Source organism: Acipenser ruthenus, chromosome 25, assembly GCF_902713425.1.
Source record: "Acipenser ruthenus chromosome 25, fAciRut3.2 maternal haplotype, whole genome shotgun sequence".
Classification (NCBI taxonomy): Eukaryota; Metazoa; Chordata; class Actinopteri; order Acipenseriformes; family Acipenseridae; genus Acipenser; species Acipenser ruthenus.
The window spans coordinates 2,443,112-2,464,463 of NC_081213.1; the positions used below are offsets into that span (position 1 = coordinate 2,443,112).

The 21,352-nt window shown below is 39.7% G+C and overlaps 1 protein-coding gene across 1 annotated transcript; it reads left to right on the forward strand.

The window, feature by feature from the left end:
* Positions 1 to 1,456: 1,456 nt before the first annotated feature.
* LOC117413202 (importin subunit alpha-7) lies at positions 1,457 to 20,855 on the forward strand. The gene is made up of 14 exons (XM_059000365.1): positions 1,457 to 1,641; positions 8,391 to 8,524; positions 8,848 to 8,943; positions 9,260 to 9,359; positions 9,695 to 9,789; positions 10,282 to 10,413; positions 10,661 to 10,749; positions 10,883 to 10,982; positions 11,533 to 11,696; positions 11,977 to 12,055; positions 12,230 to 12,355; positions 12,614 to 12,741; positions 14,175 to 14,353; positions 14,708 to 20,855. Exons 1-14 carry the CDS (start codon positions 1,638 to 1,640, stop codon positions 14,893 to 14,895), a joined length of 1,614 nt encoding a protein of 537 aa, XP_058856348.1. The 5' UTR covers positions 1,457 to 1,637; the 3' UTR covers positions 14,896 to 20,855.
* The last annotated feature ends 497 nt before the right edge of the window (positions 20,856 to 21,352 follow it).

The window sequence follows — 21,352 nt, forward strand, 5'->3', positions numbered from 1 at the left end:
ACCCCTTAGTGCAAGATCCTTGTAACTTCAGAATTGCAAACAGTAAGACACATCTGACAGCCTAGTTAAGTTTTGATATTAAATCTCATAACTGTGATTTTGTTACTAACAGTGTTCTTAATGTCAGACACCAATATGCACTGGCCGCCAACAAAGACACAAGGTGATATATAGTAAATGTGGACTGGAGAGGCGGGCCATAGTGGAAAATTGTTACCAACAGGGGGCTATAATGCCCGAAGCCAAGGCGTTCCTTTGAAAAGGGGCGAGATTGACAGTGCTGTGAACCAATCACATGTCAAAGGGAGACTGTTGCCCGGTGGTGTAAGGATGTTAGGGCAATAGATTTTTTTGCACCTGTGATGAAAACTTTTAATGCTGTGGTTCCAAAGGACCCCATTCTTGCACTGCCACAAGTGTTCATAGGGGATATAGAACTGAATGTCTGACCTATCATGGCACTATCAATAAAAACTCCAGGAATCAGATTTTTCCCAGGGCGTTCTTTCACTCATACCTTTTTTTCCCCCCCTATACTTTTGACATACAGTTAATTATTGCAGTTCCTGTAACATTTCACTGCAAACGTTAATCAGCAGATGACAGAAATAACCTTTTAACAAAGGAATCCCCTCGTTACTGATTTACTAAACCGTAAATGCGGTGAGATTCAAAATTATATATTCATCTCAACAACATTATGAATCAATATATTCAATAAATAAACGTCTTAGGACATTAACTTCTTGACTTCAAGTAAATGATAAAACAAAAATAAATAAATAAATAAATAGTAATCAATGCAATGTAATCAACGTTGCCTACTTGAGCTCGTTCAGTCTTGTTTACTGGCCCCCTAGGCGTTTAGCGGCCTATTATAAAGACAAAACAAACATTTAATTGATCAATTTGCCGTCAAACAAATTAAGGTTGTGTGCACCTGCATCATTATCTATACATAAAAGTATACACTTGGTTATGTACAGACAGTAAACACTATATGTCAGTACAAAGGTGCAAAAGTTTCAAATTTACTGGATTTTTTTTTTTTTAACATATAATATTATAAATCTGAATCAAGTGCATTTTGTTACATTTACGTTTTCAGAGGGTTTGGTAGTTTATTTATATATATATATATATATATATATATATATATATATATATATATATATATATATATATATATATTAAGAGCTATTTGGGGCTGATGAAACGTACTGGTAGTATCATCGATGATTTTACAGTTGGTTTTTAATATTATTGCACTATATTTTATGTTCATGTTATTTAAAAATAGTGTAAACGTGAAAATTCAGCAGTAAACATGTATGGTGTAGATTATTATTATTATTATTATTATTATTATTATTATTATTATTAGAGGCCCTTGGTTTCTTTAATTTCATCTGAAAAAAATGTACTGTTGCCCTTTAAAAGTGTGCATCCGGCGTTTGAGCAAAAAAAAAAAAAAAACCGCAAAGCTCTACCGACATCCGTTGTGTGTCCTCCGGGCCACCGTCGTTCTCCGACATATTGTCTGCGGACAGCAAATTCTGGAAGGGAGGGAGAGTCCTGAGATTAAAAATTATTTAAGCGCAGGACAGATAGAGACGTCAATAGAAATCGCAGCAAGAATGGGTGAGTAAGACTGCCGTCTTTGTAATTAAAGCGGATCAAACGTTTTCAAGAGGTTTATTAGGTGAAAATCCACCCAGTTCGGGTATATCATGCTTGCCGAATCGTGTCTTGCTTTCTCTCTCTTACCAGGTCCTCGGTGAGGAAAGGCGAACACCGTTGCGTGTGTGTCTTTGGAGCAAAGTATACAAGAACCGTTGAAATGTGACATTTAATGTAAAATAGATGTCATGGAAAGGATTTACTGATAATTATAAGCAGGTTGCTGCTGATTTAGGCAGGGGTAGCGCCAAATCGTGTGGTGCGACTACATTCACAAGAAATGTGTGCTGGTCGCTGTGTATACTACTCCACAGGCCGAGAAATGGTATAGACTATTATTTTACCAGATACGGCTACGTTGCGCGTTAAATAATGATGACAAAAAAGCATTGTACTAAAACACTCCCAAAAAACGCGTAGTGTGTACATCCTGAATATATACGTAAAGATGTAAAAGTATTGTCATTTATTGTCAAATTTAACAGATCCTCGATTAGAATAGTATGTGTCATTTTAAAAACAAATGTAGTTTTTTTTCTTCTTAATACATAGCGGTTGTTTTAGTAATCTGTTGTTTATGTACAGAAATCACTGTCAAACCTAAGTGGATGTCTTGCTGTTCGTTTCAGGCCTGTTATGTTTTCCTTGGGTGGTATTCAGTGTAAATAGGTGAGCACCCCCCGTGTACCACTGCTAAACCGGTGGTAGTGCAGATTATATACCCAGATTAACTGGTTTGTGTGAGGAAATTTGTGTCGCATTATAATTCTGACTCGTGTGGTTTACGAATGGTGAAAAAAAGCCATACAAATCCATTGTGTGTGATGACGGACCGAAACAGTGGTGTAGCGATACCGCCGAGGTGTCAAATTCAAGTGGAGTATCGCATTATCAAATCTGCTGGTGCTATAAATGTAAATCTCGCAATTCCCTTTCCACCACGGAAAGCCCGAAGAATATTCAGAAAAACGGAATTTCGACTTGTTTGTTGTGTGTAACATGATATAAAGTTTGCGCATTAAAAATAAAGAAGGCCCTATAAGAGTTGCTGTATAAATTAATGTGTTGTTGCCACAAGATTCTGTGCTAGCTAAACATTGGCAATATTTTAACACGAACAATTCTCCAGATTTACAGACGTTGTTTTATATATAAAATCGGTTGGTTCTCCGTTATTCCACCTGCTTTATGGACCTGACACATTTAAAATCTCGATTTTCCACCCAACTCTGATTAATTAATATACACAGTAGTTCATTCTTTTGTTTAATTCTCCTAGTCAGACAAATTGGCAACAGGGCCAGATTTATGAACTAGTACTCCATCTGTGACTCATTCAGTAAAGCTTACTGTGTAGCGCACCTTGCATTACTGCAGTGCTCCCAGCCTTGGAGGAGTAGTATCCCAGGTTAGCATTCGTTCTGCTGTGGGTGTTACTTGTTTTCATGGGATGCTGACAGTCAGATGGTAAAGAGATTGTGCAGGCATTGCTCAGGGCTCTCCTATACCAGGTGTGTCCATTAGAAATGATTGCTAATGTGTTCATTCTCTGTAGTGAGTCAACATTTGGCATTAGGGTGGAGCTCTCCACTTCCCCTAACATGGTATCTAAGACAGCTCTGATGGCTCCAAGGTCATTCCCAACTTTTTTTTTTTTTTTTAGCAATATGAAAAACAACCAGCTAGTGTTACAGAACTAGCAGAGGGATGGAAATGAGTCTCAAATTGCATAGCAGTTTCACCCATTCCAGGTTTTAATAGGAGCTTGATTAACCCCAGCGTATACGTAACAAACTCAGGTATGTCTTACTCATAGTGAAACCAGGAAGCTGCGATGCAATGGGAGTCTTATTTTCATCCCTGGAGCAAGATGACAGCATTTTGTTTTCTTATGAAACCAAACCTGGTGTTAATTTAAGTTGGTGGTAGAAGCTTTGTGAATGTGCCCCAGTGCATTGTGTTGTTATAAAGCCCCTCCTTTATGAGCACAGTGTTTTGACTTCTGCTTCTTTTAACTACATGACAGCTGCATCCAGGCACACTGCCTTGCTGTTTTATTTTTATTTTGTCCTGATCCGATCTGAGGAATTCGTAACTCCAAAATAGCTAGCAGACTGCTGCAGCGATCCTTTCTGTCTCCGGGAAGCTGGCTCCTGAAATGACTGCAGATTTTTTTCAATAGTATAAATGAGTCGCATCTGATTGGCTCCAAAGGAAGCCCCAAAGAGTTGAAGCCAGTTGATGGGATGCATGAAGTGTGGAGCTGTTCTACCTCCAAGCAGCGTCATCTTTGTCTCAACCAGTGAGTACAGAGCTGACTGCTACATGCTGCAGAGCTAATTAAGGCACCAATTTGCATTCATAACTGTGTCTTGTCAAAACTAAAAATATGGAAACCTTTTTTGGCTCCTAGGACAAGCACTCTATTTTGAAATGCAACACTATGGATCAATATTTGCATCCTGGTACTTGTGTTGTAGGTCACATGGCAGGACCGTCAGAGCGGATTCATTTAAACTAGAACACACTAAGTGATAAGACACCAGGATGCAGAACAGTGGAATAGGAGGGTGATATTGCTAATAGAAGGTAAGGCAATTGATTGTAAACCCTTGGCTTGGTCTTCATTAATATAAGTGAAGGTTCAGTATGTATTTAACAGCTGGCTGTAGTCATCCGGTGTGTGGTACAAAGCTGTCTTTAAGCTTCTAACTCTCCTGTACTGTGTATCACAGTTGCTTTCGTGAGATTAGCGTTTCCCCTTTTTCCTGTGGCTGACCAATTTGAGGTAAATAGAAACTCGGCTGACGTACAACAGCTTCACATACTTTATATGTAGTAGTTGTGGTTTAGAAATATTGTACTTCCTAACCTTTATGATTGCTTTGTTATGTATTTTTGTCAGACGTAACGGGCAGCTCTGATGGATTTTGGTTGTCAGGTGCTGAATTTCCAGGAGTATACAGATTACCCCTGTCCTGATACAGGGGATCGTTTACATGGAAAGCCTATTTTCAAATGTGTGTGTGTGTGTGTGTGTGCTTCATACCAGTTCAATGTATCTGTCTACAGGGGTCCACACTGAAGATACAGGCTCAGTAAGAAATGATACAAGCCTATGATTCTATCTGCCTGCTACTGGATACTGCCAAAAGTAAAACTTGCACACCAGAGTGTTTTGCACATTAGGTGCCTGTGCTTATCTTTGCAATGACATAGTGTGTGTTATCTAGCTTATCTTTGGCTTGATCCTTATTTGATGTCATAGGGGCTGTACTAGATGTGCTTTCTTTTGTTGCCCTAAGACAACTTATTCCTGTGATAGTGCAGAGAACATGCAGTTTCAAGGGTTGCAGGCCTAGTGCAAGCACATCTTGAGGCATTTTGCATACTAGATCTGACCTTGCTTGGTGGCCCCTCGTACTTTTATGTAAAGATTTATTTATGTTAATTTTATGTTGTTAAAAGGACTGGATTAAAATTGATAGTACTGAATCAGAGTTATTCTTTCAACGTGTAGCAGTGGATATTCTGGGTAAGGATTCATCACCCCAATAAACATTGATAAATAGAAAGAATTTTAATGCCGAACCAGATAGATCATTTCTAAAACTCTCATGGGTCTAGTTAGCAGTTTTGTGCTTTCCTGTCGTCTGTGGGAGAAATAGAGTAAAGGGTATTAGCTCACCAAAGAGTTTAGTAATAATGCAAACCCAGAGCATGGTTAACAAAGATGACGTACCTGTTATTTAAATTGGATGCCACAATGCAATCCAGCTGCTTTAATTACCTTTTGCAACTAAATTTGGAACAAGGTCCTTTTTATATGGCCTTTGGAATAATGTTGGTTTAGTTGTTGGAGTTGAGGACTGAGCGGTGGGATCAGTTGACCTCCTGGTGTCTCAACAAAACATAGCTTGTGAAATGAGATGCATGCGAACTTTTACTGAATACCCTGACTAGAAAGGCTTGCACAGGGAGAGGGAAGCAATTGTCTGCTTCTGGCTGCCTTTGAGAGCTGAGCAGTATAAATCCTTTGTTAATCTTCCACAGCTTCTGTTAGGCAGTGCAGAGCAGACTGGGCTTCTCCAGTTGAGTTTTCCAGGAACATAGCATTGCAGCTAGCTGTCTGTCTGGGGAGGAACGTGGGGTGTCTAGATTTCCTTCCTAGGCACAGAATGATAGCTTGGCTGATGCTTTTGAAAGTGGGTTTTGCTGTCATTTTTGGAGCAGATGGGAGCATCATAAGACTGTGCCCACGGGTCAAATGTGCTTTCCATCTTTAGAGTCAAGAGACATTGTAAGATAAAGGATGGAAATGAAGCTGTGTGCTTCCATCTACCCACTATTTGAAAGCGATTTTGCAATCAGCCCAGTGTGTTTAGAAGCAGAACAAATTCAAACCCATTTGTCTGTTTCTACTGTCTATTTCTTAGAATTGTTTTGACAAGGGAGGTGACCTAATAATAAGCATCTATGTTTAACTCTTTGAGGTTTCGAAGCAGAACTAAAAACATTGCATTTAATGTGTAGAAAAAACAGTAGGCTGTCAGTGGCTTGCTGTGGTCTTAGGGTAGCCCAGCACACAAAAAGCTAGCAAGGGATTGTCAGAAACAAGAATCTCTTCTTCTGCATGGGAATCCCTTGACCTCTGTTTGAACATCCGTACACTTTGAATTAATGACTGCAGAAGGGTTATCTTGAGTCATGTTTTAACTCTCATCAGTTGTGACTTGTGTCTTTATCGGTAGTTCTTTCACTCTCACACACAGCTTTTTTGTTTTTGTCTCCTTGTAGGCTTTTTAAAATAAAGCCATACCATTCTTCTTCCACAGTAGAGGAGGGACTGAATTAGTCATTTTCTGATGCCCAGTCTACAGTAAGAGAGGAACAATACATCTAGCAATGATGCTGATCCTTTTTAGAGATAGAGGACTGTCAAACATGATTTTCGATCATTCAGTACAATAAATAATCAAAACCTACAGTATAGAAAATATTATTTACATTCCTGTCTAAATTATCTTAAGCATTTTTGTGTGTTTACCACATCGAGCACACAATAAACTATAAGACTAGCTTCTTTAGCTGCATTCAAGCTGATCTCAACAAACAGCTATTCGAATTCTAGATTTGCATGTGTCTTCTGTACTGGCTTACCTTGTGAGTTCCTATACACTGTGACCACACGTCACACAGTTTGAGTCAGACAGTCTTGGAATGATACTGTTCAGCAGCCTATTCTTAGAAGCATTACTGAGTGTACTGTACCAGCTTTTAATAACGCAACAAGGCAAAGTCACAGTAACGCTACAAAAGTGGGAGCTTTGATCAGTTGAATCTGATGTAGCATTTTCAAGTTGTACAGAAACAGTAAATACGTCGGCACCAGAGCTCAGAAATAGACGGCGACATTGCAGACGTGCTGATCGTTCTTGGATTGAAAGTAACCTGCTGACAGGGAGTTATAAGTAGCAGTTAAGCATGCAAGATCCACAGTAACAGCTCTCATTCTTGTGTCTGTCACTTAAGAGCCGGCCACTGTTTGTTTTTAACCATTCCACCCCCCTGGATAACGATCCACAGCTCAGTCATGATACAATATAGACACAGCAACGATCCACAGCTCTGTCATGATACAATATAGACACAGCGATGATCCACAGCTCTGTCACGATACAATATAGACACAGCGATGAGCCACAGCTCTGTCACGATACAATAGAGACACCGCAGGAAGTATTTTAACCCCTGCCAGGTACCTCCGACAGGGCCTTGAAAGACTGTTGAAGTTGCGGAGATGAGAAGCCTGCTGGTTAACATTTTATGCTAGGGATTTAAGAGAGAGTCTGAGTTCCAGTTTAGCTGCTGACTCAGTCTAACCTTGGTGCAATCTGCTTACTCTCTACCCAGCTGCAATATAGAAATGAACTCTAGGTTTGTGCTTCTGACTGGATGTAGCATTAAGCTTTTATGTAAACAGAGCAGTACATACTAGGGATGGGCTGGTGTACCATTTCCATGACACGATAACTGTAAAAAAAAAAAATACCATGGCCACCTTAATATCACGATATACATAATGCATTCAAAAGAAGGCTTACTGAAAGTGGAGAAATACTACTGTAAATTAGTGCTGTAATTCACAAACATACAAAATACACTTTTCACTGAATGCTTTTTAACTTTCACTTTAAAAATTTCACTATGACCAAAAGCTAAAAAAAGAAAAAACGGCATAGTGCTTTTAAATCTAAATGGCTTATTTAAACCAATGTGTAGGTTTGCTGTTGTGCAGAATGTTTAGGCTTTAAGGGTTCATTGAAGAAATGGCCATTCATTATTTACGTCTTCCTGTACCATTACTCTGACTTCACTTCATCAGACTGATTGATGTATTGTTAACGTTACCATCCACACACATCCACATAAGAGGGGCATGCTGGCTTTGGCTTTGGCTGAGATGTCTCTTATGAGACATCTCAGCCATGAGAATCCTCTGGAGGATCTTAAGATGTTTTCATCTCTGGATTCTGTGACCTGCCTGTTGTGAACCAGGGTGAACGCGTGAGACTAACTGTGACCCTTAAAGAAATGCAGCCAGCCATAGCCTATGAGCATGTGTCATCGTTCAACATGACAGAATAATCACATGAGGGGTCAGTACCTTATCTGTGTTCCTGAGGACTTTCATAAATTTTTTTTTTCAGAAACCACAGCAAGTCCTGCGAAAGACAACTACAGAATGAATCGGTACAAGAACAAAGCCCTCAACCCAGAGGAGATGCGCAGGAGGAGGGAGGAGGAGGGGATTCAGCTGCGGAAACAGAAACGAGAAGAGCAGGTGTTGACCTTTTATAGAGAAGTGGTACTTTCGAAGAATTCCAAATGGGCTGGTGCTCAGAGATTCTGGTTTCTAGTTGTGTTGCTGGGCCTGTTTATTTTGTACATGCTGATTCTGGGGCAAGAAACTGAACTGCCCAATCCGCACTGTGCTCGGGTTTTACCCGATTGTAAATCCTCCTCATAATGTTGTAAAACAAATGTTTTTAGCTAAGTGATGAATACTTCAACTGTCAAAAAAGACTTTCTATGTAACAACAAAAGGAATGATGCAAGCGATGGTGATTTTATAATTGCTGTTGATTTACTGTCCTGTGCTTTTAGCTGTTCAAAAGAAGAAACGTGGAGTTGATCAGTGATGAGGCGGGCATGTTTGACAGTCCATTGATGGACTCCATCGTCAGCTCAACCACAGCTGGGGTTAGTATGAACCTGGCAGCCACCACGTGGCCATGTTATTGGTGTATATATTCTGTATATGCAACACCCAGCTCTTCCTGTGTCCTCTTTCTGTTTTATCACTTCTGTGTATAGCTTGTATCATGTGTCTCTCTCAGTAATGCACATTTATGTAGTGTAAACAGTTCTTCAGTTGTCTACATAATGGAGTGTTTGCATTTTAGAAAGGTTTTTAAGCGTTTTAAGGTGTTGATAGAATACATTGTACACGTAAGCTCAAAGGAGCTGCATTTTTTAGTTTTAGCTAACCCCGTTGATGTGTAATTGTGTGTTTCAGGACGGTGTTATTACAAGAGACATGGTCGAGATGCTTTTTTCAGAGGATCCCGAGCTTCAGCTAGCCACAACCCAGAAATTCAGAAAACTGCTGTCTAAAGGTATCGCTTTCAAGCACAGCCGCCTTGCAATGTGTGCTAAAGCAAGGCTAATGTGACACCTACTAGATTATGCTGATTATCACATAAATAAATAATTTGCTCAACACGTGCATAAACCTGAACGTACTGTTCCAATGCATAACCAAATTTTTATATTGTTGCACAAAATAAATGCTGACCATGTTAATTGCCTCTTAATGTGCAGGTGCAGTTAATTCTAAAAGTGTGCCCTTACTCTTGAGAGTGCATCATTAAGCCAGCCGTGTACACTTGCTGCATTTGATTTCATTGCTCTGTTCATGTTCTTGAATTCCTATATTTTATTTTGCTATTAGAGCCAAACCCACCGATTGATGAAGTCATTAACACCTCCGGGGTAGTGGAGAGGTTTGTCGAATTCCTGAAGAAGAGCGACAACTGCACATTACAGGTATAACATTAAAACACTGCTGATTTCCATATGAAGTGCTAGAAACTGCATATGAAGACCAGCTCACTATTCACTTTGGATCTGATGAGCTCCCCGCCTCTCTCTCTCTCTCTCTCTCTCTCTCTCTTAAAACCATTTTACGCTGTCTCCATTAGTGGTTGCAGTAGAGGTTCCATTCTCAGTCAAGACAGAATCCCCCTTGGGGGTCACAGAAAGGCTTAATGCTATGTGCCAGCACAAAACAACTACACATTTACAGGGATGGAAATACAACTCCCATTGCATAGCGGTTTGATCCATTCTTGATTTTACTATAAGTTTAATAAGATGCACCTTAGCTTGTTACCTGTGCACTGTGGCTAATCAAGCTAGCAGTAAAACCAGGAATGGGTGAAACGTCTATGCAATAGGAGTTTCATTTCCATCCCTGCAATTATAAATGAAAATCCCAGTAGAAGTTACCTTTGGTTTTCTTTTACCCCTCTGTTCCAGTTCGAAGCAGCGTGGGCTTTGACAAACATTGCATCCGGAACCTCCCAACAGACCAAAATAGTGATTGAGGCTGGGGCAGTGCCTATCTTCATTGAGCTTCTCAACTCAGACTTTGAGGACGTACAGGAACAGGTAAGACTGTCCGTTTTACACATCAGTTAACTTCTGTGTGCAGCATTGCGTGGTGAATTGGATCAGTGCTAAAACTACCTTCTGGTGAATGTGAACACACTTGACTGACAACTGGGCTAAGCTAAAGAGCAACCTATTATATTTTTAAATGTAATCTCATAGTGGTGTTTTGAAATGTATGAGTTGTAGTTATTGGAATCTCTCCCCAGTTCACCCAAGCAATCATTCTCTGTTGTATGCGTTTCAGGCAGTGTGGGCCCTTGGTAACATTGCTGGAGACAGTGCTGTGTGCAGAGACTATGTGCTGAACTGCAACATCCTTCAGCCACTATTACTGTGAGTGAATCTGTACTCTAACCTGGCATTCTCGGTGCTTGAACTTCGCTTTGCCCTGTCTTTTGTTACATGATTGTTTTATTTATGATGGGTAACTGGAGTAAACTGTTTTATCCTGATGTCTATTTTAAAGGTTACTTACCAAGTCCACTAGGCTGACTATGACCAGAAATGCAGTCTGGGCCTTGTCTAACCTGTGCAGAGGAAAGAGCCCCCCTCCAGACTTTGACAAGGTAACCTTCTCTTACTAACCTTTTTGTTTGCATGTGTTTATTCAATATTTATGTGCAGATTTATCTGACAGAATATTCAGCTGAAGTTAAAATATTTTAAGTCCTATTAAAATCCATAAATCATTTAGAGTAAATGCTCAGAACACATGGCCAACAACAGTCTCACATTTGTTTCCTCCTTCTTGGTCATCCCTTCACATGCTGCTTTTTATATTTTTGAATTCATTATGCATGCCAGAAATGTGGGTGTCTATTTTAAACATCCCTTTACACACCTAGGCTCGCAAACAAACACAATCGGAACAAATCCTTCTGGTAAATAAACCCTTTCTCAAAACAGTTTCATTAGATTGTGTTTTGGTTTTTTTTCTTCAGAATTCATAGTGTCCTATGATGTTCCACTTTTTTCACCCTATCTGTACCTTGGAAGCACCTTTCTGTTTTTGATTTAACCTCCACATAGGTTATAAGAGTTTCTTCTCCATGCTGTGGATACAGGTCCCTCTAACGGTATTCAGGGTTCTTGAACGTTGTCTCTTGTCTGTTTCAGGTGTCACCGTGTCTGCCAGTGCTGTCCCGGTTGCTGTTCAGCAGCGATCCTGATTTGTTAGCAGATGCCTGCTGGGCCCTCTCCTATCTCTCCGATGGGCCAAACGACAAAATCCAGGCTGTGATTGACTCTGGGGTCTGCAGACGACTAGTGGAACTTCTGATGTTAGTATTACCTGTAGTACATATCCTGTAGCCTTTCTACAATTATCCGAACGCATGCTTCAGCAGATAACAATTTTATTTGTAGCTATTCTCGGCATGATACATAGATAGGTACCTCCAGTTTAACATGCAGCTAGCAGTCAATGCATTAAGCGGATTAGCTGCCACCTAACGCACTTAAACCATGCAAGTTGTATTTTGTGTGTGTGGAGAGGGAGATAGGGGGAGACCATATCTTCTGAAATGTAACATTTTGTTTGTTTTTTTTTCCCCATCCTAGGCACACTGATTATAAAGTTGCATCCCCTGCACTGAGAGCTGTAGGAAACATTGTAACAGGCGATGACATCCAGACACAGGTAAGGGAGCCCTAAAGACAAATACAACAGAGCAAAAACTGCAGTACTTCTTATCCCCCTCTAGGGGGGCATTTAGTTGGAGCACCGCTAATCCAGTAGTGATGAAACTTGGCTAGGAAGTTGCATAGTGAAGTTGTGTCTGTTAACAGCATTTTTTTTTTTTCTTTGTTGCAGGTTGTTCTAAATTGCTCTGCCCTGCCATGTCTCCTACACTTATTAAGCAGTCCCAAGGAATCCATTCGCAAGGAGGCGTGCTGGACTATCTCAAACATCACTGCTGGAAACAGAGCTCAGATACAGGCAAGATACACACAATTCAATAATCGTCATGTTGGGAAATTTGGTCTTTGGGTCTATGAGACAAATTCAGTCTGTACTGAGATCAGGATTCTACAGCCCACCTGTCTTCTACAAAACAGATCAGTACTCTGTTCATCAGAGACTGAAGATACCAGTCAACTTTTCAAAGTAATTGGTGCTGGTCATTTATTAGATTAGAATCAAAGGGTATTCAAGTTTTTAAACATTTGTAACTCTCTCGCTCTCCTGTCTTTTTAGGCAGTCATAGATGCAAACATCTTCCCAGTGCTAATAGACATATTGCAGAAAGCAGAGTTTCGCACAAGGAAGGAAGCTGCTTGGGCGATCACAAATGCCACATCAGGAGGAACTCCAGAACAGATCAGGTGAGGCCTGAATCCATTGTTGATTATGTCACCAGCACACTTGCATTGTTTCCGTGTCAAACACTTTGATACAAGTGGCGAGTGTGTTGACCTTCTGTAATCTGTGAGTGCAAAGTAAATCCTAAAATGGATTCAACTCCTCCTGCAGTGAGTATTTGCTTCCCTGTAAATGAAATGTTTTACCTTGATCATTTTTAATTGTAAGCTCTTTTCCAGCCTGTGTTGTGATAGTACTGTTTTCCATGGCCAGACATATCGTTGCTGGGCTGTGTGGTTCAAGTATAGAGAGGCACAGGAATTCCTGGTATGAGAAATGTGGCTCCAGACCTCCTGGTGATGTTTAAGTGTTCATGTAGATTCAGTTACATCGCTAAGAAATATTCACATTTTCTGGTTATGTCGGTATTTGACTGCTCACAAGCCAGATGTTTAGAACTGTTTTCAAACTCCCTTGTCGATCTTTTTTTTTTTTTTTTTTTTGCAGAAAAACTGCTGCCTGTTTTTGAGCGAGGTTGAATTTGAGCCTCTTATCTTTTCTGACTATTCTACACAAGCAGCTCTTGATCTGTTCGTAGTAGTTTTTACAATGAACCCTTAAAAAAAAAAAAAAAAAAAAAAAAAACAGGATTGTTTTACGCAAAAGTCAAATGTGCTACCTTTCCTGCCAGGGAGTGTCAGGTTTCTAATGTACAGTCTAGAGTGTGTGGTGTAAACATAAATGATTAATAAGCAGAATGCTTTGTGTTCTTGTCAGTCCCTGATTTTATGAGCCACGGTTTTTGCTGCTATTGTCAGAGGCTTATGGATGTTCAGTGTCTTGTTTTCATCAAACCTGCATTAGAACATCATGCAAACCGTTCATCTTCTGTCGGAATTCCAAGGATATTTGAGTGGTTATATATTTCACAGTTCATCTTAAATTAAAATCCTGGTTTTCATATGATTGAGTTTTTTTTTTTTTTTTTATTATGAATAAATCTTGCAAGGCAATGATGTGGAAAATTAATTCCTGTACAGTTTTTAAAAAGGCTGTTGCAATATAAGCCCATGTCCTTGTATTTACTGTAGAAATAACTATATAAACACCTTTGGGGGCAGAAGAGGCTCTTATGTCCTCAATCTGATGCAAGTTGCACCTGTATTACTATTTTGAACAGCGACAATGTAGCATGCAGCTCTAATTTCATATAAACAGTAAACTCCCCTTTTTGGCCGTTAAGATGTCCCATCTGTCCGGGCCAGCTTTCTGTTAACGACATGTTACACGAGCACAATTCAGCACTAAAGATTACATTTTGAAAGAGTTTTGGAATTAGAAGTTTCTTTGGTGGTTGTAATGGGAGATGTCCATCTGTTTTGAGCACCCTTGGGTTGTAGACTTTACCTTTTTGTTCTTTTTTTTTTTTTTTTTCTTCTATTTCCACTTCCTGTAGGTACCTGGTAAACCTGGGCTGCATCAAGCCGCTGTGCGACCTGCTCACAGTCATGGACTCCAAGATCGTGCAGGTGGCTCTCACCGGCCTGGAGAACATCCTCCGTCTGGGGGAGCAGGAGTCCAAGCAGAATGGCAGCGGGCTGAACCCCTACTGCAGCCTCATCGAGGAGGCTTACGGTAAGGACTTTAAGACCCTAGAGAAGGAGTGGGAGGGGGCAGCATGGCACGCCTTTCAGCTCCTGAAGGCCTTGGCTCGGGTTCTGATCACAAGTGAAATTTTTAAATTTCATTTTTAAAATCTGTCTCCAGTTCCCATTGCCTTTTAATCAATTGGAATTTACCCCAATCCTGACCAGGACTGAATGGCATTCAATTTAGCTTCATTCATCACCCTCTCTCTAAATCTATAGTAGTTTCCCTAGTGAAAACGAATTTCAAATTGGCTGTGTTCTCTGAGCGAACAAGCTCCCTGTGCTTCCTAGCCCCTTCATGTGTGTGTGTGTGTGTGTTCTTTCCTTGTGCGTCTCTCAGGTCTGGATAAGATTGAGTTCCTCCAGAGCCACGAGAATCAGGACATCTATCAGAAAGCCTTCGACCTGATCGAGCATTACTTCGGTGTGGACGAGGAGGACCCCAGCCTGGCACCACAGGTGGACGACAACCAGCAGCAGTTCCTGTTCCCACAGCAGGAGGCCCCCATGGAGGGCTTCCAGCTATAACGCCCGTCTGAAAATGAGGAAATAATAATGATTAATAAAAAAATTGAAATTCACTAGCAGCCGGAGCCATGAGACAACCACCATCCATCGACCAGTAAAATCAGAAGAGGTTTGAACCCCCTCTCCCCCAAAAAAATCCTCCCCACTCACAAAAAAAAAGAAAACTTAAATATTTATCTGCTTGACTATTGTTCACTAGAGCAATAGTATTTGATTTACAAGTGGGGGGAGGAGATTAAACCATTTTTTTCCCCCCATTTGTTTTTGTTGATTTGGATACCTATTCTGCCTTTAAAAAAAAAAAAAGTGAATTTAGTGATGAACTGAATAATCTAATCTTGAGTTTTCATGTCTTTAAACTTAAGAACAGAAAGTCTGGCAGTAAAACAAGGAATTCAAGCGTTAGACATGGTCAATGGGCAGAGAAATTCTCTAGACAGGTACTTCCCTGCGTTTGGTAAAAAATAGGGGTTGAGATTTTAGAGTGAAATTTATGGCCTTCTGTTGGATTGAGCAGATTTTTTTTATTTGTCAGTATCATATTTTGTTTGTCTCTTAAAGAAAGCCACTGTAAACACAGCTCTCAAAGTGTTCAGAACATTTTCTATTCAATAACAGGCTCCGCTGCAAGGACTTCAGCAGCCGTATTGCTATTTTAGAACTGTACGCTTTTCAAGCAGAAAGGTGGCATACTGTAGAATTGGCACTGGCTTTCAAAGGAGCTCATTTGTTGTTTTGCTACTGATCCTAACAGCACGCTGAAGTTTTTGGATATGTTGAAAACTTAAGTTTACTTGATCGGGTTTAATTTAAGCAGTGTTTTTTGGTTACAGGGAGGGTGGGTTAAGTGGGTACCTGGGAAAATGGTTCTAGAGAAAAAAATATATAGCCAACAGCTGATCAAAGCTGGTGAAGTAGATATAATGTAAGTTGTGTGCTGTGTTTTAATAATAACAATTTAAGAAATAAAATTAAAATGCAGTAAAAAGTGCCTGCTTGAGTTCTCTGGTCTTGCATCGCCCCACAGCACTGGATTATGTACATTTCTGAAACTAAACTTATTTTTTATATATATCTCTCTATATAGTCTTGATTCGGCTTAAAAGTTGCGAGATTAGAGGCTAATGTAAATAAAAATCTGTGGTGTGCGGACCTCGGAACATCAGTCAGTGCACTTTTTTGAGTTTTGCATGGTGTTAATATATTCAAGACACGTCGTGTTACCTCCCTTGCCAAATACCTGGTGGTGAACGGGCTTAAGATGCAGTGTCAGCCATATGAAGGAACACTTTATAGTTTCCATTGTGTAGCATTTCAATATCAAAATCTGCATTTATCTGCTGCATTTAGGGTACATTTAAGCTAATTTAGTCTGAACACTAAATTTACATTTAAGAAAAGAGACATTTTGTAGGGGTTGGTTGGTTGGTTGGTTGATCTGCTAGATGCTTTTGTAATGAAATTGGAAGAATAGCCTCAATTTATAAATTAAACATTTAGGCTCCAAAGTTGTTACTTTTATATTTCTACTTCCTCCTTGGGAACAGAGGTTTGAAATAAGAGAGCAACTGGACATGTGCAGAACCTGCAAGTAATGATGGGAATTGTAGTTTTAAGATGGTATTGATTTTGGTGGGCCCTACATGATCAGATATTCATTTTACTTTGGGTCGGTCCTTGAGGGTGTAGCTGCTTTCATGTCATGGCCAGGTAGGATTACTAACGTACTAGGCAGGCTGGAGCCCTGAATATACCACAGCTTCTTACCATGCAAAATCTAACCTGAAATGGTTGTCTGGATCCTTCTAGCAGGTATTAGATTAAACGTGAGAGGGTCAAGGTGACCTTTCATTACTGGTTGGATAACTTCTCTAAAGAATCTGGATAGTTCAAGTTACCTTTAGCTGGAGCCTGATTGCTCAGATTCCTACTATTTTGGTACCAAATCTCAGCAAGGTACAGTGCAAATACCCAGTCCACAAAGGGACTGAAGAGAGGTGTCTGTAGGGGTGGAATAAACGTCCGCTAACGTGGGATTTGCTGCCGCACCTAGAAAAAAGGAACAAGTCAATTTGCCAAGCCGAACTTTTAGGTAAACACTGTGAATCTGTATTGAGTCAGGGTGGAGGGTGCACTTCACAAACTAGTTTTCAGATCAGTTCCCCCCCAGGAGTGATACGAACACTCCCTGTAATAAACTGATGCTTGGTAAATCATGTTCCAGAAAGTTTAGGGTTTAGCCAGTGCTTCCAGTTTTGAGGGATCTAACAGAAATTGACCTGACCACATCTACAAAACTGTTCTTGAGATTCCTGACTAATGTATGGGCTCCCAATTCAGAAGCACAGGAGCTTTTACAGGAACCAGGTACAGATGAAGCTTACAAACTGAGGGAGGGGAATTCTCTGAAAAAAATCATTTAAGTAATTGATTTATTGGTATGCAGTAGTTATTTGCTTTGCATACTTTTTTTATGTAGCAAATTATACAGTAAAAAAAGAGGACAATCAAATTGTTCTTTTAAAACTCAATTTCAGAATGTGTAGTCTACCTTTGGGATGAAGGAGCAGCGCTTGCTGTAAATTTCTACATGTTGTATTCTGTTTGTATAAATGTGCTGGCTAATCCAAGCTTTGGCAAGGGACATGTTCTTAAATTTTATGAAACAGACAGACAGATGTAACACAATTTGCACACACCACTGCAGACATGACCAGCAGACACTTCACACACCACGGCCTGGATTCACTCAGAAATCATAGTGGTGTCCTAGCTGTTATAAAGCATTGTTATGGCTCTGCTGTAATTTATTTGAATTCAGGCCTGAGACATTCTTATAACACTAGAGGAAAATAGCTTCCATGATACAGATCAGAAGGACAAGTGCTTCAAAAGCAATTATATGTCTACTTTTCTATTGCTATTTTTGATATACATTTCTCTAGATGCTCATAATTGATTTCTCCAGCAATTCTTGCAGTTCTGGTAAATGCATTATTAAGCTGCGATTGTGAGACAAAATGCACTTTGAACTTTTATTTTGAGTTCAGCGCATTTTAGGGTTTTTTTTTTCTCTTTGGAAGGGGGTGTCCTTTTCCAAAATGACTTGGTAAAAGTTAAAAACCACAAGAGTTGAGTCTTTTTCATATTACCTCTGAATTTAAAAAAAAAAAAACCTGTGACTTTGAATTTTAAAGTGTTTGAGGAGTGCTCTCATGCTCCCTGTACTCGTGGGATTAAATTGTGGAAGCGTTTTTCTCTACCTCTGCCATTGCAACGGCTTTGCGTTCGAGGGCAGACCAATCGCACATCCGACTGGTGTGACACTGACTGACCGGAGCTGTGTGAGGGGGAGAGATTGTACTGTACACTTCCATTCACTTCAGAGCCAATAGCATTTCTCTCTGGTGTTCCCTTTACATTAATACGAGGTGGGGCAGGAAACCAAGTTGCTGGGTGTGGTTTGACACTTTCAGGAACATGATACAATACAAGTGATAGCCAGCTTTGCCAGTATCAGATTCAGTATCAGAATCCTGCCACTGTTTAGGTAAAGTGGGTCTTTTCTCTATGTCCAGGTTAGATCTAGAGATGCATGCAGAGAAGGGGCTAGAACAATGACTAAAGTCCTGTATCTGTAAAGCTTACTTGGCTTCTGTGATTGGTTTTCTGCGTTCCTCTATTGAGTGTTTTATTGGTGGCAGCTGTTGATCAGCGATGTTTGTTTGACCTTTCTTGGTGCCAGAGAGCAGCTTTAATTAAAGGGCACTCTGTAGATCCTGTAGTTAGGTTTAGTTCCCTTTTCATAAATTGAAGCGAACCAGGGTAGGCAGGTAAGGACCTGGTACCAGTCATGACTATTGGGGTCCTTGTACTTCTACACCAGGCTGTATCTTTTACATACCAGATTTCTCATCTGTGAATGGGTGGCTAGATCATTTTCTGCTTTGTTGTCTGCCAGGAAGAACAATGCACCAAGAATTGCAGTAAATACTTGACCTTACAAGTCCAAACATCCTTCTAAAATTCAATCAGTCAACCAGGCACTGGAGTTGGTGTTCTCTGTTAGCTGCAAAAGGACTGCGTGCTTTAGAATGAGGACTGGAAGAATAAACATGTGACATGATACATGACCAAGTCAAGAAGATAAATGTTTAGACCAAATGGCCTCCTTTTATATAAATTGGTTTATTTCTGTGACTATCATTGCATGTATTTTAAGAATCAAAACCCTTTGTTACTCTGATTTTTAGTTTTGCATCTTGAGCCCTTTTGCAGTGAACATCATCAGCCTAGAACTCTGTGCTCCCAGTTCAGCGATTTGCCATCATAAGCTTCAAAACATGCCAACTATGCAAAATGCAATTCGATCGAGACCTTCTGACAAGGGTCCCCATCTTTTGATTTTTTTATATATTCCAGTCTCTTTGTCTATAGGTGATTTTTGTACAGTTTTTCTACTATTTTGATGTAAAGTAGTTTGGCTAAAGTTTTGATTTAGTCTGAATTGGAGCTGATCAACAGGTGTAAACAAATACTGTTTTGAGGGTGAACAGTTCTGCAGATAAAATGAGGAAATATTTAAAATAGTAAACAAAAGGGAAAAAAAAAGCTGCTTCATTTGTTTGGGCAACAGTTTCTGTAGGATTAAAGCACTAGTTTTAAATCTGAGGTCAAATGTAAGACGAACATTTTGGCTGACCTTCAGCCACGATGAAGACATTGGTCTGAACGGCTGTCTTCTTTACTTCGGAGTTGATCTGATGAATGTATACCTCTCCGGGGTAAGCCAGGGTGTGTCCCGGTTGAGTATAGGATGACCCTCGTAGTTTCAGTCCGACCAAAATTTGGACCCAAGTTTACTGCACCTGTAGCTTTTTTTTTTTTTTTTTTTTTTTTTAAATCTATTTATAAGAAGAGTGAAACAAAAAAAATATCATTACAAAATAAAAAAAGAAAGCAGGCGCTGCTCTGTTCACTAAAGTGCCAATCCGGCCATCAAATGCCCTGGAGGGCTGTCTTTGTATCTTCTTGGTCTTTTATGACTTTTTTTTTTGTTTGTTTTACTTGAATGTGCGCAAATTGTGTGCAAACATTGCAGCTTGTGGTATATTACCTTAACCAATCCTTACATTTACTTGGCTACATTCAAGCGTCATCCTTTACTATTCTTGCACTAAAGTTTATTTTCTTTATTGGATCAGGACAGGAGAAATAGAATTGGACGGGCAATAACTTTGAGTCTTCAGCATATTCCAGGCCAGCAAGGCCATGGTGTGTTTATTCAAGTTCTGGTGAACTATATGGGTTCCTCTTCAGCAGGCAACACACTGTTTTAATACACTTTGTAGCTGAATTAAGATATTTAGGATTGTGTGGCACACGTTCAGCTGCTGTTGTCTTTAGAATACGTGTGTAAAGTAATGGTGGGCTTTTCAATGTTTCAGATACCCATTTTACATTCAGCCAATTCATTCCCAGTTCCATACACCGGATTTCTAGGATGTGTGGTGGAGTAATTCCACAGTACTCTGCCCTGGCGTCTCGACTGTACTAATTCTACTAAAAGTTCTCCAGTTCTACAAGATTTGGCGTTGATTTAAAGAACTGGAATAGGGAATGAAGAAATGATTTGATTAGTTTTCGGTTGCATTCGAAACATTGTTATTATAACTGCAACAGCTGCAGTTTTGCAGATGAAGTATAATGATCAACTCAATAGACTGCCATAACTGTGAATAAATGCACTATTTGGTATTTTTCCAGGTAAATAAAAGTATATTGGCTTGTTGAAATTTAAGATGCTCCCTGCGTTTCAAGGAATTGTTTCAGGTTATTGAACGTTGGATATGTTCTACAAATCTGAGCAAAAAAAAAAATGCAAATAATTGAATAACCTGATGAAAAGCAAATCAAAAAGTGCATTTAAACAGTAGCCCTTAATCTGTGGAAACAGCTAAGTGGACTGAAAACAGGAACAAGGGTTCGCTTGTCTTCTGTCCAGACTAACGCAAATAAAACTCATAAATAAAACAAGCAGCATTTCTAGCTACTTTACTCAATTCACAGTTGAAATTATTGCGTGCAAAATGGCTTGTTTTCAATAAACGTGAAGATGAACTCACAGGTTACTTTTAAAGGGTGTTATCTGAGAAGACTTGTATAAGGGACATCTAATGATTGCTTTATTGATAGGATTATAGAATTGATTACCATTCTGATTAGATGCACATTTTAATGTAATCTAGAAGAAACTGGAGACCCCCTTTATGAATTCCTTTTCTGGTCCACTGTTTTACTCATTTTTTTATTATTATTTATTGATCTTTTTTGTTGTTGTTGTTTCTGGGTTGGGCATGCTATGTCCCATGATACTTTGACGACTGACTCGCTGACGTCGACAGACTGACCGACCGACTTTTATGAATGCGCGTGACGAAGGACAGCCAAAAAACAG